At 31.6% G+C, this 23,689-nt stretch overlaps 3 protein-coding genes across 4 annotated transcripts in view; 2 read left to right on the top strand and 1 right to left on the bottom strand.

Annotated features, from left to right (window-relative positions):
- Positions 1-6,054, top strand: part of LOC101506535 (oxysterol-binding protein-related protein 1D) — an 8,353-nt gene extending 2,299 nt beyond the window's left edge. Inside the window, exons 2-8 of the mRNA XM_004502319.4 lie at positions 192-548; positions 1,247-1,334; positions 1,655-2,124; positions 3,355-3,510; positions 3,829-4,137; positions 4,922-5,266; positions 5,589-6,054. Coding sequence (XP_004502376.1) covers positions 192-548; positions 1,247-1,334; positions 1,655-2,124; positions 3,355-3,510; positions 3,829-4,137; positions 4,922-5,266; positions 5,589-5,771 — 1,908 coding nt within the window. The 3' untranslated portion in view covers positions 5,772-6,054. The remainder of the gene's footprint in view (positions 1-191; positions 549-1,246; positions 1,335-1,654; positions 2,125-3,354; positions 3,511-3,828; positions 4,138-4,921; positions 5,267-5,588) is intronic.
- Positions 6,055-7,089: 1,035 nt separating this feature from the next.
- LOC101506869 (uncharacterized) lies at positions 7,090-12,234 on the bottom strand. The gene is made up of 15 exons (XM_004502320.4): positions 11,741-12,234; positions 11,485-11,661; positions 11,211-11,335; positions 10,980-11,115; positions 10,176-10,325; positions 10,031-10,084; positions 9,799-9,894; positions 9,655-9,714; positions 9,430-9,504; positions 9,270-9,323; positions 8,916-9,017; positions 8,167-8,811; positions 7,966-8,082; positions 7,742-7,849; positions 7,090-7,405 (listed from the first exon to the last, which is right to left on the bottom strand). Exons 1-15 carry the CDS (start codon positions 12,146-12,148, stop codon positions 7,256-7,258), a joined length of 2,457 nt encoding a protein of 818 aa, XP_004502377.1. The 5' UTR covers positions 12,149-12,234; the 3' UTR covers positions 7,090-7,255.
- Positions 12,235-14,413: 2,179 nt separating this feature from the next.
- On the top strand, positions 14,414-18,605 carry LOC101507199 (D-cysteine desulfhydrase 2, mitochondrial). 2 transcript variants are annotated; one of them, XM_004502321.4, is made up of 7 exons: positions 14,414-14,582; positions 14,707-15,009; positions 15,623-15,665; positions 15,798-16,145; positions 16,781-16,910; positions 17,062-17,238; positions 18,053-18,605. In XM_004502321.4, exons 1-7 carry the CDS (start codon positions 14,550-14,552, stop codon positions 18,297-18,299), a joined length of 1,281 nt encoding a protein of 426 aa, XP_004502378.1. In that variant the 5' UTR covers positions 14,414-14,549; the 3' UTR covers positions 18,300-18,605. The 2 variants fall into 2 exon arrangements, with proteins under 2 accessions (XP_004502378.1, XP_012571854.1); XM_012716400.3 differs by lacking the exon at positions 14,414-14,582 and having other exon boundaries at positions 14,869-15,009; positions 15,623-15,669.
- Positions 18,606-23,689: the final 5,084 nt, after the last annotated feature.

Below are 23,689 nucleotides of genomic sequence, written 5' to 3' on the forward strand. Positions count from 1 at the left end.
CTAACTGCTGCTGAAACCAACATCTGCAGAAAGTTGTGAGGATTGTGATTATATCCATACACTCGTATTGCATTGTGGGTAAAATGTACAGTGGGTGTGCTTTTCTTTGTTGTTGTTTATTTACTTAAATATAAACTTTTCTTGCTTGTCAATTCATGTGAGTGCCACATCTAATCATGTGTTGTTCACAGGTTTCTTCAGTTCGCTCCAGCAAGTCTGATGATAAGCGGCTTTCCGTATTTACTGGGACAAAAACTCTTCACTTGAGGTGTGTATCTAGAGAAGACAGAGCCATGTGGATTGAAGCCCTGCAGTCTGCAAAAGATCTTTTTCCTAGAGCTCTGACAAGCAGTGATCTTGCAACTCCAGAAGATATTGTAGTTTCGACAGAGAAGCTGCGATCAAGATTATCACAGGAAGGCATAAATGAAGAAATCATTAATGACTGTGAATCTATTATGCTATCTGAAGTCTCATATCTTCAAGGCAAGTTGAAGTTTCTTCAGCAGAAACATGTTATGTTGTTGGACACCTTAAAACAACTGGAGGTATTAATCTTTCCTTTCAAAACATATCTTGGAACATATATTCTGATTCATCATCTACTTTTTGTCATGGATGGTTATAAAATGATAATGGTTACCTGACCTTGCTACAGAGGCAGTTTTTTCCGTTTGATGTTTATGATTTCATTAGCTCAGCAGCTTACCTTGTCTGACTTAAGATTTCAAATATAACTGTGGGCATTAATAACCTAATGTTGAAAGCATTGGATACTTACACTTCTGCACAACTTTCAATTCTACTTTAGCCTTTTAGGAAATTCAAAATGTGAGAAAGGATTTTAAGATGAATGTTCACATTCTTTGCTACATAAAGAATATTGCATTAGAGTATACTGTTGGAACCTCCCTCAGTAATGAAGAGTAATGTTTCTGTCAGGGATATGCTCAATCCTCATATGGATTACTACCTCTATCCCTATGTATAGGACTCCATTCACTAAATCACGAGAATTTAGAAAATCTATATGTTGTATTAAATTTGTTAACAAATTGGTATTTATATGTATTGTTATACTATTGATATTATAGTATTTTTTATGGAATTTATTCAATTTATATCTATTTTGATCTATTGGAATTACTGAATCACAATACTATTAATATTATATGCTGTCAGTGCCTTGTTAAATGATGAAATTCTTATTAGCCAAAATTTTAATTTTCTCTTAAAATTAATGCAGACGGAGAAAATAGAGTTGGAAACTACTGTAGTAGATGAAACAAAAGAACGCGAGTCATATTGCGGACAAGGAAATAGAAGATTTAGTGGTGAGTATTGTGTTAATTATATTCTCTTAACATGTGTTTTGCCTAACTACCATTATAATGTCTACTTGCACAGAAGTCAATACGAACACCATTTTAGATAGTTGTGTTTATTCTGGTCATGTATTATAAATTCAAGAATCTTGAATATTAATGTCAGCCTGGGATTATAATACTGATAATCTAAGAGCTTTATTTTCCATGTTCTGACATGGTTCACTTATGGGTAGTTGTAGCTTGTACGAAACTACCAACTTACTGTTTTGAATTTTCTATGTTGGTGGCAGTCATCTTACTCCTTGATTTTCCCACTCATGTATCAGATTTCTATTCTGTTATGTCGGAGGGCAGTGCTACAGATTCAGTTGCAGATAATGAAAGCCAAGATGGAGGAGACGCTGAAACAGATGATGATGATGGAACATATTTTGATACTAATGAGATTTTATATTCAGATGCCTTAAGAAGTGCTTCCTATCGAAGTAGAGAAGGTACGGGAAATGCCAGTATATATGATAGAGATTATATTCTTCATGACAGTTTGCATGGGTTTGAGAAGGCAATTAAAGATATAAGCTATCCTTATGTCAAAAGAAGGGATAATTTACCAGAACAGAAAGAGAAAGAGAAACCAGTTGGCTTGTGGTCAATTATTAAAGACAATATAGGGAAGGATCTTTCTGGAGTTTGTCTCCCTGTTTATTTTAATGAACCACTCTCTTCATTGCAAAAGTGTTTTGAAGACCTGGAGTACTCAATCCTAGTTGATAGAGCATTGGAGTGGGGAAAGCAGGTCAGGTCCTCAGCTGTGCTTTCTTTTGTCACAAAGCAGTTTTAAAAGCATGATCTCCTATGTTCATTTTGTCAAGGTAGATCATAAGTTTGGTTTACTTTAAGGAAATCGCTGCCTATAAAAATTTCATCCTTCATAAAGCATGACAATTTTCACTTGATCAACATGTAGTGAAGTATTTTATTTGTAATTCGTCCATTTAGTAGGCCCATCTAATCTGTGCTATTTTTTTACCAAATTTTCTATCAATATTTTTTCTGTTCTCTCTCTCTCTAAGAGTGCTTCGAAATTGGATCTTAACATTTATTTTTTAAGCCACCACACCCTGGTTCACACTCATTAGAGTAATCATTATTATTAGATGTTATTATTTTATCAGCATGTAGTGAAGTATTTTATTTGTAATACGTCCATTTAGTAGGCCCATTTCATCTGTGCTATTTTTTTACCAAACTTTCTATCAATATATTTTCCGTTCTCTCTCTCTCTCTCTCTCTCTCTCTCTCTCTCTCTCTCTCTCTCTCTCTAAGAGTGCTTCGAAATTGGATCTCAACATTTGTTTTTTTTTATGCCACCACACCCTGGTTCACACTCATTAGAGTAATCATTATTATTAGATGTTATTCTACTTCAAAAGTTTCTCATACATGTGGAATAACCGAATAAGGGTTTGTAAAAAGTGTTTTTCAGTTGCATTATGTTGGGTAATCAGTTCCCTAGGGCCTGGAGATTTCATTAATACGTAAATGAGTCAAGCATGTATATTTGCCGTAACCTTTATATCATGTAGGCTTGTAATTGCTGCTGGACTTACTCTACTAGTACTTGATGAAAATTAAAATCACTTCAATTAGTTACATATTCCGTAGAACTAACTTGACTTTGACACCATGTTTGATATTGATCTTTAGACGCTTGAGTAGACAGGGTTCTAGATAGGCTCTTATACTACTTTTCATAGGACTGTGAGTCCTTACAAAGTATTCTTTGATAGGGCCTTTATGATGTAGTTTGATGTTAAATGTAGTATCATTTGAGTTTCTATCAGCATTGAAAGTTGAGAAAGGAAAATATTCAGTTTTCAAGTGCATGCTTGATTATTTTTTTTCAAAAAAAAATGTGCATGTTTGATTTCCTTTAAAAGTGAAAGTTCATGCTTGTTATGTTTCATGTTTATATGCTTAGCTTGTTTGAAATTTATGACTTAAATCAAGGTTTTGCATGGTGCAGGGGAATGAATTGATGAGAATTCTAAATATTGCAGCATTTGCTGTGTCTGGCTATGCGTCCACTCAAGGTCGACAATGTAAACCTTTCAATCCTCTACTTGGGGAGACTTATGAAGCTGACTATCCAGATAAAGGACTGAAGTTTTTTTCTGAGAAGGTAACTGGATTTTTCTTCAACTTTGATTTATGGGAATTAATCAAATTTTTAGGAAAAAATAGCAATACGAGAAGTCATAAAATTATTGTTTCATCGTTGCCTATCCATTTTTCTTTAAAAAATGTTGGGGAAGGGGGAAATTTCTATTAACCAAAGTGGCACCGACCAATTTACAACTATCCCCGAGGGGATTTGAACTCAGTACCTGGAGGTTACAAACACCTCAAGTATGATTGTTGCCTATCCATTGAACCTGAAAATAGCTGTAATATGTCTATCTTATGCTTCTAATATCATCTAACAAGAAGCTTGCTGCAGGTCAGTCACCATCCAATGATTGTTGCTTGTCACTGTGAGGGAAGAGGATGGAAGTTCTGGGCAGACTCCAATTTGAAAGGAAAGTTTTGGGGGCGATCTATTCAGTTAGATCCTGTGGGCGTTCTCACCCTACAGTTTGAGGACGGTGAAACATTTCAGTGGAGCAAGGTCACCACTTCCATATACAATATTATACTAGGTAAAATTTATTGTGACCACTATGGTACTATGCACATCAAGGGCAGTGGAAACTACTCTTGCAAATTGAAGTTCAAAGAACAATCTATCATAGACCGCAATCCACATCAGGTAGAATTGTAATGGACATAGAGACAGCAATTTCACTTTGAATATAAATAAACAATTTTGATTATATAGATATTAATCTTACCCCTTTCTACTATCTTTGTCAAAACATTTTGTTTTTCTCCCCTACTTAATTTCCCAATTAAGTTGACAATCTATGTTCTATTTTCAAAGAAGTGGCAAATAATGCAGTGCAGTGTAAGATATCAGTTGTAACACAACATAAAGTGCTTGTTTGATTGGAAAAATGTTTTCTTTCACTATTAACTACAGATATGTCACAATGTTTTCACTTTGTTTCTTGTACATAAATATTTGAAAACAATGAAAAAGGGGAAAGAAAACCACTGCTTATGTAATTATCAATGAAATGTGCAACGAAAATGAAAACCTAAAAAATTCCCATGGTTGGAATTTATATTCTTTTTATGGTTAGACCTCGTAAGGTCAATTGATCCAATTATTATGGAAGTTTGTAGCACCAACAAAATTTATATTCGTGTTATTTTGTTTTAGTTTAAATTAGTTCTGCCAGAAAAACTCTTAAAAAAGATTTACAGATTAATTAGTTGGATAGATATATGACAAAACATTATGACGTTGTTTGATCTATGCAGCTGACTCCACTTAGTGGGATAAGACTTGATTGTTGTTTTATAGTTTAAATTAGTTTTCCCTCATCTTATTGTTAGAAACTTAACAACTGAGATAAGTTGCTTAGATTAATAATCTATCTGCTTTTCTTTGTTCTGGGTTTTGTAATTTTAATCAAATATATATCAATCAGGTCCATGGGTTTGTTCAAGACAACAGAACTGGAGAGAAGGTAGCAATGTTAATTGGTAAGTGGGATGAAGCAATGTACTATGTACTCGGGGATCCAACTACAAAGCCCAAAGGTTATGATCCAATGACAGAAGCTGCGTTATTGTGGGAAAGAGACAACTATGTTCCAAAAACGAGATACAACCTTTCTCCCTTCGCAATTTCCTTGAATGAAATAATGCCTGGTTTATTGGAGAAGTTGCCTCCAACTGACTCTAGATTGAGACCAGATCAGAGACATTTAGAAAATGGAGAATATGAGTTTGCAAATGCAGAGAAGCTAAGGCTTGAACAGTTGCAGAGACAGGTAATTAACCTACAACTCAGCTTTTTGTCATTCAGATCTAGTGTGTTTGGACATGCACATGCTATCAGTTTTTTTTCTATTTCTTTTCCAGGTGTGGCTAGCCAGTTTTCCTTTACACCTTAAATTGGCATTTTTTGACAAAATATTTACTAGTTGTATTATTCAATGTCCTTGGATTTCTTACCCTTTTGCTTTTGATTTACTATCATTTGCAATCTGTTCACGGAGATTGGGTGCCTAAGCTTTATGCTATTTTGTGCATATTATGTTTTTACTTATTGAAAATCGTGTAACTTATGTTTGATTCATATTCATAATTCAGGCAAGAAAGATGCAAGAAAGAGGATGGCGGCCCAGATGGTTTAAGAAGGATGAGGATGGTTCTTACCGATACATGGGTGGTTATTGGGAGGCAAGAGAGAAAAATCATTGGGATGGAATCCCTGATATATTTGGACAAGGTTGTGATTTGCCTTCATGTTCTGAAGAGACTTTATCCTACTGAACACTGGTTTTCCTTTTGCTATATGTCAATTTGGATGTAGGTTGTAAGTTATATATACAAAATTCTTCCAGATAGTGTTCTCGTCATAGAAATTTCTTCTGGCTAAGCATTTTGGGCAATTTGTCACTAATCTTCGCATTTTTGGGAGCAAGAATTGAAATCAGCCTATGTTAATTTACAATTAGTCCATACTAATATGTCTCGTTAAAAATGCACCTCTGTAGTCACATCCTTCAGAAACTAGGTGCTAAATTTTTATGATAGAGTTGTCTTATTCTCTTTATAGTTTTTTGACAGGTTTCGATGAAATTTTAGAGTTGTCTTTACTGTACTAAAATAGAAAATTTTCACATCAAGACCAGATAAAATCTGTTGAAAAACATGTTACGAAACTAGTGTGTCAAATAGAATCATGTAAAGGATTTAAGGATAACTATGCTTAAATTTCTCTTGAAGTATGTAAATGTGCATTTTTTGAAGTATATATTTGTGGATCAACTTGATTTTGAATGTTTATTTGCTACAATGATAAAGTTTTCCAACAGTACAGTGTGAAATGAATTATTTTAGTTTATCATGAAAAAGCACTGAGATCACTACTTGCATTTGAGGCAAAATTAGCATGGAAATAGATAGAATTTTTAATTCAACCTACGTTTCAAGCAAACTACATAAAATTAAATTCATTTTTATATACATTTAAGTCGGTAAAATGTTGATTCAACTTCAAATGAAAACGGATGTTCAGTACTCCCAATAACAATCAAATGACACCAATTATTCATGTTTATGTCATTAAACAAAGTAGACTACAAGCAACAAAACGTTGCCCAACTTCAACTGAAAAATCGTTAACACCCGAACATATTTAAATGAAGTATAATTATATTTTTCATTGAAGGACTGAAAAATACAAGCTATTTCATTTTGCTTTCTGATTCCCTATTAATAATTATGTATAATTCACACAATTCCTCCAACTAAATTGTGTTGATGTGAACTCCTTGCATTTAAAACTGAACCCATTTACCCATATTAGAGACAACTATTACTTAGAAATCGAACAACTACATTAAATCATCTACATTGATGTGAACTCCTTCAATACAACTTACCAAATCATCTTTAAATAATCTACATTATTGATTAGAAATCTGACAACAATTACTGCATCAAGCATTTAATTAATGCATGCAATCAGAATCAATTCACTCATTGTAACTGAAGTTTTTCAGAAAGTTACAATGAATGAAGCATTTACTAGGAAAAAGAAATTACCTTCTGAAATGCCGAATTTCAAGATTTAATGTAAGGAATCTTGAAAAATATTACCGTCAAAATTTAATATAACATAAATCAAGCATTATCTCGTTGATTGAGTACAATAAAAAAAAAAAACAACGTACGGAAAAAACAGACCAAGGGTTCAATTTAAGAATAAAAAGAATAAATTTATGATGCAACCCCCGTATTTGTTGCTCTTCCTATTGCCACGCTTTCCTCCCACGGAACTGTTTACCGGACTGCTGCTTCTTTTTCCTTTTCTCCACCTGAGATCTTGCTACCCTGTTTCTCTTTGCAGCTAAAGGCATACTTTTCTTGTGTTCCTTTTGTCGGTTACTTAGACCACCCGTCTGTTCAATTAAAAAAAATATACACGTCCATTGGATTTGACATAATCTAAATACTTCTATTTGATAACAATAAACTTCATGGAAGTTTAACATTTTGATCAACTGATTAGTTTTAATAGCGGGGTCTTTTTTGTCAATTTACTTTTGTCTTGCATAAATATATATGCACAAAAAAGAAATGTTATTGCCACACTATTTTATTTGGAGAATCACTAGGTTGTGGAAAAATTCTAGATGCCCACGTTTGGGTAAGGACAATTAAAATTCAATTAAAAGTGCAAAAGATAATCAAGAATGCAGAGATTCAAAATGTGCAAGTAAGAACAACTAGCATACCTTTTTCTGTTTCACAGCTGCTCGAGCATGGTACTGTCCTCTTTCCTCCCTCCCTGCTTTAACCATAGCTAGCCTCTCTGCCTTGTTAAGCTTTTTCTTTACATGAACCTAGAATGTGCACGGATGAATAGGTAAATTTGATTGCCCCCATATTTTCTCATTTTGGAATGGATTGCAGATAAAGATCAGCTAGAAAACAATTTAAACAAGCCAAAACTACTTACTTCAAGCATGGAACCATCCACTCGCTTTAAACTTAATTGATCAGAGCTTGGAATCTTATTTGTTGATGACTTTAGAAGCCCATGCTGCGCTAATGCAGTTCTTGCTTCATTTCTTGCCTATGAATTAAATAAACAAATTCAAAATGATAAAAGCTTACAGAAGTTAGAAATTGAGCTTTGCTGAATAAGAGATGAACAAACCTTTAGTTCCCTGATCCTCTGGAAGTCTGCATTAGAAAGAATTCCATCTTCATTTTCTGGTAGGACATTTTCCGTTGTTGTCCCTGCCAATTTCTTCAAAGCCCGGAGACTTGTATCAGCAGCTGTAAGTTGAGCATTGAAATCACTAAACTTCCTTTTTTTTGCTGAGTCTTTCAATGTAGCTTTTGTCTCCACACTTCCATCATGACTAAATGTATGCGGATCATCATCTCCATGTTCCGAAATCTCACCATCATCTTCATCCGACTCATCTTCGCCGTCTTCTAGATCATCTTCAACGTCATCAGCATCATCAACACCGGTTTCATAATCAAAACTACTATCATTTTCATCTTCTGTTACAACATCATGATCTATAGCTTCATCATCATCGCTTTCAGTATTATCACTTCCTAGCTGGTTCTCATCATCAGGATTTATACTTATTTGGTCATCTTCCTGGTCATTGTCTGAGCCACTGCATAATGAATCATTGGTCTCCTGTTCAACATCATCGTCATTGGTCTGCAACAACTCAGCACCAGGAACATCAGTTGCAACATTGACTTCTCCATAAGCCTTTGGTCTTGCCTCAGGGTCAGTGGGCCGCCCTCGGTCCTTCTTAACTAGCAGTGAAGGGCAAACCTAAAAATGAACAACATTAATCAGATGTTGAAAATGGGTATGAGAGTGATATTGTGCTTTAACACACATGGACACACCACCCACATAAAGAAGCCAGTAACCACCTGTCGGAATACTGTAATCAGAGATCGAGCTGCAATTGAAACTGCCTTCTCGTGTGACTTCTTATATAGGGCAAGGTCTTGTAGTAGGTCTTCATTCATTAACTACAGTCCACAGTCAAAAGATCAATATAGGACAAATGATGGAGTTTAGGAAGTTAACAAAAACACAGGATATAAGTTTGTAACAAGGGAGTTGTCTCATTCCAAGGACTACGCCACAAGTCTTCTTAACAAGGTACTCCTAGATGATCCTACTAATAAGGAATCAACCCTTCTTAGATGCACAAGATATATTCCGTCAAAACAAAAATCAGTAAATTGCATGTCCAAAGGCCGGGAAATTGCAGTAGTTACCAGTGGCATACGCAAGCATATCTCCCTGACTGAGTTTATTCCAACAGTGATAGCCTAAAAATATCAACCAAAGTCATCAACAAATCAAAGTTGAGATCCCGTCATATTAATAAAAATTCCATAGCACTAAATCAAATGATAAGTCGATTCAAATAAAAACCTCTGGACGTGAGCGGTCATGTACAAATTGATTTACAATTTGTTTGAACAAGGGCTCAACTGCATCAGGAGGAACCTGCATCCAAATAACACCTTCAATGAAATAGGATACAAAGAAAAACAAAAAACAGCATACTGCAAATTACAAAAGAAGCAAATTTTGAAAGAAAAAGCTACTAAATATTATAAAAGAAATCTGATCAAGATAAACCACAATATACTATACCATATCATGGCAAGCCTGAACCACTGCAGCAAGCAAATTCGTAACGTCTCGTTGATGGGGCTGGTTGCAAAATGCATAGATTAAAATGGTCACATTTCAGTTATTTCTAGAATACCAAAGTTAACCAAATTTATTAAATGATACCTGGATATATTTCTGAAGATAAGGGTAAAAGTTTAACAAAATTAACTGGTGAAGCCCAACTGTTCGAGCAATCACTTTCAACATCATCATCTTGACCTAAAATTTAAAAAGTGTAATTGCACAAACATAAATATTTAATCTTGAATAATCATGAGAAGATTTGAAAAGGAATTAAGAGTCTTCATTTACAACAATACAGACATGCTGCTTTAACTTTAATTACAACGTGTACCTCAAATCGATCATTACATTTCTGCAGACGCGAGAACAGCTTCTCAACAAAACCCTACAGATCACATGGATCAAGATGTTGATTTGATAAAGGAAAACGCAAACAAGAAGTGTATATATGATGATGATACAAAAAGTTTACAAACCTGGGCATCTTTCAGATGGTTGAGTGGTGAATAATAGATGTTGTTGCTCCTTTCAGATGAAACGCGCTGTTTCTTTTTCATGCTGCGCATTATGCGGTCTAATTTCTTTTTCTTTCTCTTTTTGCTAGCTGACGTACCTTGGTGGTTTGCCTAAAATTACGTAAGAATGAACCATTATTACTGATAACTAAGTGCAATTAGCAAATTTCATAAACAACCTGAAACATCTTGCAATGCTCCTATCATCATTATCTCCCAATCCCATGAGTGAGGTGCAAGCACAAAAATTACTTGAAGCTAAGTTCGGATGGAGGGAGTGAAGCAAGGCGTAATTCAGTTACGTTTTCAAAAACAGTCCAAAGCCACGATTCTGACCATAATATTAAATTTTTTTATGCCTCCACCACCGCAATTAGTGTCATACGTCAGTTGTATTTGACTGCAATGCAACCACAATTTAAGACCTTGGGTGTAGTGATAACAAGATCCCAATCCGCAAAGGGCGAGATGTTAAAGAGGAAAACCTAAACCACTCAATACCAATCAAACCTCACAGGTTTTGTATCTTCCAATTAGAGGGGTTTGGGTTGTAACATGTTCTTTCTAAATGTTAATTTACACACTTTGTTTCCTTTCTTCCTTAATTAGTATGAAAACCTAGGACGACATTTATTTTGGAACCAAGGGAGTATCATTTTGTTTGAGTTAGGCATATATATATATATATATATGAAAGCAAATTTAGCTGACGATTAATAGAAGAACAGTGTTAATTCCATTTCAATGCTTATCAGACAATCTCACCTTATAAATTGTCTCTCTTCTAAGAATAACTTGAGGTGATTCAGTGGATTCATCGTCACTGCTTGAATCATCACTATCTTGGTAGTTTTCAATCTTCTCATAATCAAGCAGAAAGCATAATGAGGCTATCATAATTCTGAGAAACACGTAAAAATATAATATTTAGGCCTGAGATAAAAATAAAAATAAACTGCAATAGTAAACCACACATGAAACAAGAAAAAAAAAAACCTTGACGATGGATGGAAGCAAGCAGTGCAGATAGCATTTGCTGTTCTCTCATCAAACCATATTTGTTTCTTGTGAAGCTCGCATAAAATCACAAGTGCCCTCTTGGCCCGACCTTCATCCTCTTGCTATTCAACAATACAAAACCGTTCACTAACTAATCAAAATTTAACTGCCAGAAAAGCAAATTCTCCATAGAAACTAATCTATAAACCAAACATGCACAAAAAAGAATCCTATACAAAAACCAAAGAATGGAGAAGAAATATTTACAAACCTGTAGCATGTTAAAAATGACATTCTGTAGTGCACGGTTTTTCGCTTCGTCCTTATGCTTTAAGTTCATGCGCTTTATGCTTTGAACAACGTGAGTAAATGCTAACTTCTTCAGCTCAGCGTCACCTAGGGTTTGAAGCTCCATGAACAACGAAAGAGTTTCTCCAATATTAACAATCTACAAAAATTCACACAAAATTCACATAACAACGAACGAGTTTTCGTATAAAAATTGAAAACGAAGGAAACACGCAAACCTGTCGATTAATAAGAAGGATAAGAGATTTCGCTAGGTCATTACGAAGTCCAGAAGGAAGCGTACGCGCGGCGCAACGAAGTAAATCGGCGAGTTGGCGAGGGAAATCGGCGAGGTGGTTAGGGTAGTAGGGAGTAACGTGAGCAAGAAACATAGCTCTTTCGGCAAGGTCTTTGGCAACGGTGGGATCACTTGCGATGCCCGAGATAGAAGTGAAATTCATAGCGGCTTGTTGTTGAAATAGTTCGAGGGAAGAGTGGAATTGGTTGCGGACAAGGAGTAACTCTGATTCGTAGCCTTCATGGTCGCACTTGATCTTTGATTGGAGAGATGTGAGGCTTAGCTTCTCGGACTTACGACCAGAGGCTAGAAAAGCCTCCGCCGGTGGTGCGCCGCCGCGGGAAGCCATGGGAATGGGATTGTTTGTTTGTTTTGGCAAAAACTGATTCAGACTCTGCTCGAATACTCTTCGTAAACCTAACTTGTCAAAAACCCTTTAATTGGGGTATACCCGTAAATTTTTGTAATAGTGTATTTATTTACTTCAAATATTTTATTGTTTCATTGTTATTACTTATTATTTTATTGTCTATGTCAAACACTAACTGCATAATAGTTTTTTTTTTCCTCACATTTTATATAAGTGGAGAATAATCGTATCTCTATAAGAAGGATAATTGTATTAATGGGTAAGTTCAATTATCATAATTATTATATATTTACTCAATTTTTATTTACTTTATTTAAAATCAAAATAAAATTACACAAAAATTATTATTCGTGATTAATATATATGGAGGTCTCAATCTCACTCCTTTAATATCTTTGCAAGTAATATTAAACTAAGGATCGTCTTTAAAATAATATTAATAGTATATTTAAATAGAGTAATTAAATTATTAAAATAATATTAAGAGTGTGTTTAAATGGAGTAATTGAATTATTAAAATAATATTAAGAGTATGTTTAAATAGAGTAATTGAAAATTCTATAAATAATTATAATTTTAGACAATTCAAATATTTTAACTGAAAATTTTGTTGTTCGGATATAAATAAATTGTTCTAGTAAAATTGAAATATTTTTATAAATTTCAAAAAATTTAGGTAAAAATAAAAATTAAAGTTGGACAAAAATAAAAATTTACAAAAATTGAGGAACTAGTTTGCAAATTTTTATAGACTAATTTGTAAAATATTTTATTCTATGATTCGTATATTATAAAGTAAATAAATATTTTAAAATTCTTACATTTTATGTGATATTTAAATTTTTTTAAATCTAATTTTGACAAAATACCTAATAAAATCAATTCATCATAAAAATTATCCAAACAAAATAATTTATATTAAACTGAAAAGAGAAAAAAAACAAAAAATATGACAAAAACATTAGTAATGTTTATAGGAAAAGATTCCATCTGAAGTTGAAATCCCTTCCATCTAATTTTCAAAGTGTTGAGTGCCCACCTTATTTCACTACTTGGTCAATATCATAGCAAAGTAGACTATCATCTCTCTAATTAAAATCTAGTCTCCAGATGGTTGTAAATTACTGATTTTTTGTTTTAAAAATTAATTTTAAAATAAAATTTTGTTTGAGTCAATTGGAGCTGAATTGATTTATTATATAATTTCAAAACAGATTTTATTTAAAATTTAAAGTTAAAAAATAAAATTTGTATGTTTTTTTATTATTAAAATAACATATCACCATTAATAAATATAAATATTATTTTAATAGCAATCGATTTCCACCGTTCAACTATTGTTATTAAACAATATATTTGACCACTCACATCTAATCACCATTACCCTCCATCGTCTATCACTTTAATTAATCACTATTGACTACCGTCACTTTTATGGATCACGTACTACTAACAATGGTGACCAGTATCTCCCACCACCAATATCCAACGATTATTTCCCACCATTCTTTAATTATTTTATATGCGTGTCCACCTACTCTCAATCATAAAAAAATATTTAAATAAAATAGGTCAAATGAGTCTTACTTGTGTTGTGTTATATAACCTGCCAAAATAAAGTAGTAAAAGGAAAAATGACATTTGAGAGATTTAAATGTAAATCTATTTATACTCGTTATTGAGTTATAAGATATTATCTATTTTGACTATCATCATTTTATATTAAATTATGTTTATAAATAAATAAATAAAAGAATTAGATATATTTTTTTATCTTTATAAATTTTTAATATTTTAATTTAATTCATATAAAATAAAAAATAACTTAATCTCTATAAAATTATCTAATAAATAATTTTACTTTCTTCTGTGATAAAATATATTTAATTGCATTTTAACTTTAAAAATTTTAAATGATTTTAAAACATCATATTTAAAAAATTATAAAATAAAATTAACAAAATATATAAATTTTTAGATTTAAAAAACTCAACATAAAAATAATGAAAATACAAATATAAAAACAAATTTTAAAGTAATTTTTAAATTTCTTTTATGTTATTATAAATAAATTTAAAAAATTTATTCAAAATTATATATTTATTTAATAACATATTAAAAAAGTATGTATTATAATTTTATAAAAGTTAAAAATTATATTTTTATTTTACTGAACTAAAAAATAAAAAATAAAAATTTTAGTGATAACTAAAAAGATATTCGTTCTGTCCCCGTGTGAGGTAGGTGATAAATCGATTTAGGTGAAATCATGTACGTGGTACCACCATAGTGGCGCGGTAAGGTTGCTCTGTATATGAATAAACGAGCGAGATAAAAAGTTGTGAACTGTGAACTGTGAAGAAGCACTTTGACATGCGACATGAGAAACGGGATTCATTCAAACGCTTTTCAGGTCCCTATCTTTTCAATTCCCAATTAATAACGATATTCATTATAGTATAACAGGATTGTTTAGGTTATAAGTACATAAATTATCATTTTCTCGCCATGCCTATTGCTTATGTTGTTTTTGATAGGTTATTTCAAAACCAAAACTCCTAAGTGAGGAGTCTATTGTAAAGTTACTCAACAGAAGATGGACATTGCCAACCCCTGAAACTAAAATTCATCAAGTATTTCACAGACATGGATCCAACGGTCGTAATTTCCTATTGAACACTCATCCAACTTTTGCCGATGCCAATGTCGAAATGGATAAACAAAGGAAACAATTCTATATTGTGCGGGACGATTTGTTGCACCCGCTGATTAATGGCAACAAAGCAAGAAAGTTGGATGGATTACTTCCCTTGCTTCAAGATTATTCAGTGACTGATGTGGTAAATTATCCTTCAATTCATTACTTTACAAATTACAACAATGTTTGATTGATTAGTTTTTCTTTTATTACTATTCTTTGGTAGTTCACTTTATTGGCTTCTGAGTTTTGCGTTCTCTTAAATTCATAACATTGCCCGATTTCATATCCCCGGTCCCTAAATTTAAAGCCTTGAATTCATTGAGTCGAAAGGGTTATCAGTAAAATAAGGGTTCTTTTTTGGGACAGTATTATTAGTCATAGAATCTTGGTTAGTGTTTGCTGGTTATTAAACAATAAAAAAGAAAGTAAACTTTTACTCCAAACAACAGCACTCGGTACGTTATTAATTTCAAATTCACTTCAAAAGTTTGTATTTGCCATATATCAGATCTTCTTGTTAGGGTACAATATGCATATACATTTCTTAGAAGCTTAAAGTGTAGAGGACAAAGTAGCATATTTCTCAGAATATGGGTTCTTCTCAGTATGTTGTTTCCTGCAGTCATAAAGGGAAGGGGGTACCACTGAGTTTTGTTTCATTTGTTCCGTACTCCTAGTCTTTTTCTACCACACAAAGAACTTGATTGTAGGTTTTCCAAGATCAAATAACATTCAGCTAGGACATTTTCTAGGTTACCTGTGGAGGTTGTCAAAGTGCTCACACAGCTGCTGTTGGTAGGTAACTTTCTGGGTTATGGGGAAAATTATGCTTAGTTTTCACAAGTGAATTGTACATTGGTGGACCTTATGTTTAATTCTTAATTAATACTTAATCCTTAATACTACTTTCTTTATCATGTTTTGCAGCTGTTCTGTGTGCTGAGAGAGGAGTTATGTCACATCTGCTTCTACGAGGAGAGCAGCCCGAAATCTTGACTGGCTATAACTTGATGTCTACAATTTATGGAAATGTCACATATGTTCCAAGAACTATTTATGCCAACAGGGAAGACATGCTAAAGAGCTATGCTAATTCAGTAGCCGGAAACAGTGGTTCTGTCATGTTGTTCAGTGATATCATTCAAGCTTCTTCGAATACCGAATTGTCTACTTCTCCTAATTTTATGCAAATGAATGCAAGTAGAAGTGAGGAAAACCATCTTCAAAAGATTTTAATTGTCAACGAAGGCGCTGGTGATTCTGTTGCTCTACTAGGTAATGTGAAGTTGGAGTTTGAAAAACAACAGTGCATATCTTTGGGAACATTTTCTCTTAACTAGGTAAATTTTTTCAAAAAGAAATTAAAGAATCAAGCATCTTACTTACATACCATTTTTTCTAAAGACAGTAATGTCAGGCGAGGTTAGAATCCTAGCTTTAACAAAAAGAATCAAGCATCTTATTCACATACCATATATGAAAATGATTATTGAACGGGTTTAAAGGAACAGCAAATTCACATGCATCGGCGCATGTAAAATGTGAATTGTGTAGCATTTCTTATGCCCAACGTGTATGTGCATATGATCTAGTAGTTTCTTATCCCCAACATTGTCTTGTCTATGTGCTGCCATACTTTTCAAGAATCTTACTTCCAGATAACTTTTACTTTTTTATACTACTGTTTTTTTTATATTGTTGTAAATGGCACAGTTTTAGGGTTCAATATTTCATTATTTTATTTGCTTCTGTACATATCACCAGATAGTGCGTAATTATTAGGACAAATTTTATTTCCTCTATCTTGATTACCATTTATGAAGAATAGGATTCAAGCTCAATAATAGTCTATATATTAGAGCCTGCATGAATTAGCGGTGACTTTATGAAAATGTTGTTTCTTTGTATAGGTATTATTCGGCTAGTTCAATACTTATCACAGAATCATTTACTTGGAAAACGAAGGGCCATGAAATTTGTCGTGGATGCTGGTACTGGCACAACAGCTGTTGGTATAGGACTTGCAGCCCTTTGCTTAGGGTGCGGTTCAGTTTGTAGCATGCTAATTTAATTAAAAGTATTTTTGAAATGTTTCCCTTCAATTATTCATGTTGAGTTTTGAACCATAATATAAAAGGCCACACTAAATCATCAGAGTGTCATAGTAATCTTATGTGTTGCTTCCATGCAGACTCCCGTGGGAGGTATATGGAGTCATGCTCGCTGATAAAATTGATGGCTACCAAAAACAGGAAAAACGTTTGATTTCTGAATTCAATAACCATTTTAATGTTGAGTTTATTGACCATGATGTAAACAAAGAAGATGCCGGGATTGTGCATTGGGTGGAACGTGGCCATCCAAGAAAGTAAGACGCTATAGACTTTTCATTTTTCATTTATTTTTTATGGTATAAAGATGTCATAGACTTGGTAGCAACTAGAATGTTAGAGATATATTTGAAGACAGTTTAAGATAGATCCACAATGGGTTTGACCCTTTCTTAAACGCCGACATGGTGGCAGCTTAGTAATGCATGTTAAATGAATTTGGACCTCACTCTCAAAGTTAGCTCAAAGGATGAGGGTGCCTAAGCACATATATACGTTCTACAACCCGAGAACCTTGACACTATGAGACTTCAATTCACACCTAGCGTGAGTCTTGAATCCATTTCCCAAATTGTCATCCTTAACTCGATTCTGATACAACGTTAAATATGTCTGAATTTCACTCCCAAAAGCTAGCTCAAAGGATGGGAGTGTCCAAGTAAATATATACATCCAACAGCCCCAGAACCTTGACAATGTGAGCCTCTGACAATGTGAGCCTCTAATACAACTTCAATACCCACTCTTTCACCTAGCGCGGGTCTTGGGGTCCAATGTCCACTTTGTCATCCTTAACTTGTCTTTGATACTATGTTAAATGTGCCAGTATTAGACTATTATCTTTTTCAAACAATAGTTAAATGTGCCAAGTTGCCTTTTTCAAATAGTTTAAGCACCCTGCAATATAAATACAAATGATTGCTAGTGTTAACTTCTACAAACAATAGTTAATAAAATTCACACTTATATCAGCGAGAAAAAGTAGTCGTAAGAAACTGTATGAACAAACATTAATAGTTGGTCTCTAACTCTTGTTTTGTTCCCTCTCAATCACCTATTTGGCATTTCTAGATTTGGTAATATTTTGGATGGAGAAATGGTAGCGTGTCAGCAAATTGCCCAGCAAACTGGGATTCTAGTTGATCCTGTGTACACATTAGCTGCTTGGGAAACGGCAATGCATCTTTCTAGCAAAGAGGCTGAAGGAGAAGCAGAAGTGGTGATGCTTCACACTGGAGGCACATTGGGCATGTTTGGGTTAGCACAGAGGTACAAAAATTATTTTGGCATGCTCAAAAAGGGACTCAAGCATTACTAGAAAAGGCTGTTTTGAATTTTTTACCCGCATAATATAATTTCTTTTGCGTTTACTTTTGTAGGGGAAAGTCGTGGCTGTGATCCATGCCTTTCCTTTCCTTTTTTTTTTATTCTAACTACCTTTATTTATTTTAGATCAAAATTGTAGATAGTAGTCATGCCATTGTTTTTTTTAATCTAATTAAGTGAAGTCATGGTAGCTTCTGTAAATTCACTTAATTATAATCTTTTTATTTGAATAGTCAATAAAAATTAATTTGGAAATGGCAAAATCGTGGTTGCAAGCCACGACTTTGCCTTTGTTATATATTCGAAACTAGTATTTGCTTCAACCCTCATCACTGTTTCTCCAGCCATCCCGCAAAACAATGCTGTCGCCGTTTTCGTCCTGCCCACCTGCGCCTTTCACTTCCAGTTGCTATCTCTACGTTTTGCAGTTTTTTTGCCTGTCACAATTGCAATTTTTCAAGAGGAAACATGGTCAGCTGCTTAAATGCAGAAAGAAGAGGAAGAAATGACATATGGCTAATGTAAATACAAAAGGATGAAGAAGAAACCACTATGTTGGATACCGGAGAGAAACAATACATAGATGGTTACTAATGAAAAACATATTTAGGATTACTCTTTTGGGAGCTTCCACCCATATGCTCTTAAAAAATTATTTTTTGATACAATTACCCCTCTCCAAAGATATATTTTTGGGGGATTTATTCAAAAACATATTTAAAACCCCATTTTCATGTGTAAGTCAGAGTAAAATAAGCATATCCGAAAGCCATGTCGCTAACATCAACTTGTTATATCTTCGGATGTGATCAAGAACAAAGCACATGGTGTTAAAACTACTACAGGAAAAACCGAAAGCAATCCTCCAACAAAAGACCCATCTCTTCCACTTTCATTTTTTATGGATACTCTCATACCACTCAACTTTAAAACAATAACAACAATAAAAGAGGTGTTTAGATGTATACTTTCAGATAAATTTTGTTCAAAAGTGTACCTTTTTTATATTTTCCGGATTCAAAAATATAATTTTATAAAAGAGTAATTTTGTCAACCAAAAAAAAAAAATTAAAAAGAAGGGTTTATAGAAAGATATGAGAAAAAAAGAAGCTCCCTGTTCCTTAGAAAGAGAATTAGGCCTTTTATTTATTTTGCTAGTTTATTATTGGGCCTCTTATTTATTTTGCTAGTTTGTTATTGGGCCTAGTGAAGAAAATGCATTCGTGTTTTTTATGTGTTTGTGAACTTATTTATTTATGTTTTCCTTTCTTCTAAAAAAATTGTATTTGTGTGTGAATATCATGAATGTTACTTTATATAGTGTAATTTTCAATAATTATCTATGAAGTTTAGAACTATTTTTTTATATAATGGGTAAATCATAATTTGACTTGTTTTTCATCTCTTCAAATTTCGGTTACAATGGAAATAATTAGATGAATTAAACTATCTTCTTGTTGTTTTCTTTTTCATTTAGGGTATTTGATTTCTGACATTAGCAATATAATATGTTCGAATAAGATAGATTTTTTAAGGTTTAAATCAAATCTTTAAAAAAAATCAAGTCCAAACTTGATCTATTATTCATCATAATTTTACTTTTAAGAGTGAGTATTATATTTTTGAGATCTGGTATGGCTTATTTAATTTATTTAAAATTTATTTCATATTAGTGTCTTTAAATGAATAATTTATTGCATTTTTAAATAGACTAATAAGTTCATGAGAATAATTTACGTTCAGATTTAACATTGTATTTTAAATTATATTTTGACACCTTTTACAAGTATTATGACATTTAGTTTAGTAGATGAGTATGATAGATCTAAAATAATTGGTTTCTTTTTTGGCTTATAGTGTAGCTTATCTAATTAAATTAACTTTTAAAAAAAAAATTAACCATGTGGTTTAAAAAAAGTTTGACCTGATATATGTTTGATGTAGACTAATTTGTAGGACAATCTTCACAAGCGTGTCCTACTTTGATCCCCTACTCCACACTTGATAAACAAAATTATTCCTTACTTTAATTTGGTGTAAATTGTAATTGGGTTGGTTGAAAAAGCATTGATTATTTTTTACTTTAATTTATTATTTTTGGAGATGTGTTAGCTTCTTATTATTGTGATAATAGATTCACACTCATTTAAAATATAATTTAAGCATACAAATTTTAATTGTTTTTTAAAAATATTTTAAGTTGTTAAATGAGAATATTAAAAAGTCAAATTTAAAATAATTAAGTCGAGGTCATAGTGAGTTGATAGAAAATAAGTCAATTTTTTTTAGTAACATAAAAACTTACTTGACACTTTGCATGCATGTTGAATGTGTATTGAAAACAAAATCAATCGTGGGGCGTGTAAATGTTAAGTAAACCATTATTTCATACATGACTACTTCTATTTAATTAGTTAGTGACAAGTTCTTAAGTCATAACTCAAGTAAAAAATATCGAAATTATTAAAACAAACATCGTGTCTCTAATTCAAATTTAGGACATTGCAGTCGTGTGAATTAATTATAATTATATTTATCTTTTTCTCTAAAAAAAATCATATAATAACAATTAAACACTATTTTACAGTGGTAACGATCATGACTTATGTGAATTAACCTTATAAACTTTCGTTGTAATTTCATTTCAAATACAACTCAGTCAATAAAAAGTTTTATTTGTATCCATAATTTATCCTCAAATTTAACTTGTATTTTATTTAAATTATTAATTATCAGGAACAATCATAGTCTGACTTAATATTTATTGAATTAATTAAAAATAACACGACTAAAAAATAATTTTTTTTTCTTCACATAATCGCTTAAAAATAAGGAGACTATCAACATATATATGAGCTCGAATGAGTTTTATGTTGGAAAACACAAACCTACTTTATTTATGATTGTGCAAGATATAATCCAAGCATGCTACGGTGGCACAAGTATTTAGTTTTACTAGGTTTGTAGCCATACCTCTGTCCACCAACCAGCACCGGCAAACATTCCTCATAACAAGGGTCCAGGGAGCAAACATGGATGGCTGCTTCCTCGCACTGCGTTTATTTATTCCCACTCCATTCTCTCTTTTATTAGAGATACCAACTTTACCTAACACTCTTTTATCCGTTTCTAAATAAAGGTTTTTTTTTTTTTAATAGATTAAAAAAGTAATAATAAATAAAAGATAGTTGTCTTAAATTTTAGTTCAACTTATAAATATTAAAATTATTCAATTTAACATTATTTTAAATTCAAAGCTAAAACTTTATAATTGTATATGTTAATTTTTAGTGTATTTATCATTTTATTTAAAAGAAAAATTATAAAATTTTGCAAATTATCCTTATCAATAATTATAAAATACTGTCATATAAATTTACACTAAAATTTAATGATTTAAAAGTGGTAGAGATAATATCAATTTATGAGTGTATAATTATGAAATAAAGATAATATTGTATTGAAAAAATTAAAAAATACTTTGGAACATTTTTATAAATTAAAACAACACTTGTTTTAAAATGAAATGAGTACAATACATACATCTCTATCAAATTGAGATTGACACAAGAGCTATAGAAAATAAAAGTAAAACATATAATAAAGAAATATTCAAAAATACAACTAATCAATTTTATTTTTGAGAATTTCCGTCAAATCAAAATAAATGAGAGACTAATTTATGGACGAGAGATCCAACCTATCCATAAAAGCAAAGAGAATCATCGAGTGAGTGAGGTAAACACAAGTTTATATTATATTACAATTTTGATAGTTACAATTATTATTTTATTTTATTTTTACGATTTAAAATATATATTAAAACAATTTTGATAGACAATTAAAAATTATTTTTATTCTATATTTTAAAAATCATAAATAATATGTGTTAAATACTTTTTTTGATATATATGTGGAATCAATAAATTTTTATTTAATTTTATAAGATATTGGTTGTTGTTATTATTGTACAATTAAAATTATTACATTTTTGTATGATTTTTTATTTATTTTTAAAGGTCATTTTATACTTCTTAACTTGAATGGGTTTTGATATCACTTTGTATACCACCGTCAGAAAATAGAAAACAAAGTTCTACCTTTTTTCTCTAATCTTATAAGAAAATCATGTCACCTTTTATTCAATTTCATTGATTTAACATATTTCTTAGTTGCCTTCGAACTTGTAATCACGGTCCTTCAAGCAAAGCCTCTTCACAATATCTCAAATTCACTTTAACCATTAGATTTAACACATGTTTGAATCATCAATGAGTTTGACATAATAAAAATGTGCACGATCATGGTTTTAAAATATGCAACGTGGGACCTAGTACTACTATTTGAAAAAACTAAAAAAATAATTAATTTATGGGTGTATAATTAGAGATTTTTTAACTCACTATATAAAAACTATATTTATTTATCTAACTTTCTACTCTCCAAATAAGAGAAAATAAGTTTGAACTTTTTTACATCATTTCTACTCTTATAAACAATTCATGTCAATTGTTATTGTTTAACATTTTTCTCTCGTTTGCATTTTAACTTATAATCACCATCCTTCAAATAAAGACTCTTCACAATAATTCCATTTCACTTTTTAATATAAGTTTGGATCATCAAATAAGTTTAACATAGTTAAAATGTGCTGTCATAATTTTTAATAAAAACTATATTTTAGAATTTCAACAAATACATAAGTTACTATGTCTCATATGCTTTTAGATTTGTCGGAAGTTTAATATCTTACTATAAAAATAGGACGATGCAACAAAATATGAAGTGAGCGAAATGAATTCATCAAACTCAATTCATGCAAATTTGATTAATCATCATTGTTTTTATTTTATGACTAAAATTCTCACAATTTCGTATGATTTTGATTTCCTGTCAAAATGAATTAACTTTTTTATTTATTTAACAGAATTTATTTAACTGAATTAACTGAATTCATCAAACTCAATTCATGCAAATTTAATTAATCATCATTGTTTTTATTTTATGACTAAAATTCTCACGATTTTGTATGATTTTGATTTCCCGTCAAAATGAATTAACTTTTTTATTTATTTAACTGAATTTATTTATTAAATTTAATTCATATTAAACTAATTTTAAATAATATTAAATCGATATAGTTTTTTGCGAATGTATGGTTTTATTAATTATTTTCTGTAACTTTTTATTAATTAAATAATATTCATACAATGATAATGGTAGTTTTTATCCTCCTAAAAATAGTACTTTTTATCAACATTTATTGATTACTTAAAAATCCAATTAATTACATCATCAATTGTTAATTCATCGGAATTAACAAGAAAGCTGGCAAGTATCATGCAATAATGAATAGGTATTTCCAAAAATATAAAAAGTATT

The sequence above is a fragment of the Cicer arietinum genome, chromosome 5, assembly GCF_000331145.2.
Source record: "Cicer arietinum cultivar CDC Frontier isolate Library 1 chromosome 5, Cicar.CDCFrontier_v2.0, whole genome shotgun sequence".
NCBI lineage: Eukaryota > Viridiplantae > Streptophyta > Magnoliopsida > Fabales > Fabaceae > Cicer > Cicer arietinum.

Excerpts from the sequence above, each read along its gene's own strand:
- LOC101507199 (XM_004502321.4), top strand. The coding sequence starts at position 14,550 with ATGAGAAACGGGATTCATTCAAACGCTTTTCAG. Across the intron at positions 14,583-14,706 it reads TTCATTCAAACGCTTTTCAG|GTTATTTCAAAACCAAAACT; the intron begins GTCCCTATCTTT and ends TGTTTTTGATAG. Across the intron at positions 16,146-16,780 it reads TGATTCTGTTGCTCTACTAG|GTATTATTCGGCTAGTTCAA; the intron begins GTAATGTGAAGT and ends TTCTTTGTATAG.
- LOC101506869 (XM_004502320.4), bottom strand. The coding sequence starts at position 12,148 with ATGGCTTCCCGCGGCGGCGCACCACCGGCGGAGGCTTTTCTAGCCTCT. Across the intron at positions 9,018-9,269 it reads TATGCTTGCGTATGCCACTG|TTAATGAATGAAGACCTACT; the intron begins GTAACTACTGCA and ends TGTGGACTGTAG. Across the intron at positions 7,850-7,965 it reads TGGATGGTTCCATGCTTGAA|GTTCATGTAAAGAAAAAGCT; the intron begins GTAAGTAGTTTT and ends TGCACATTCTAG.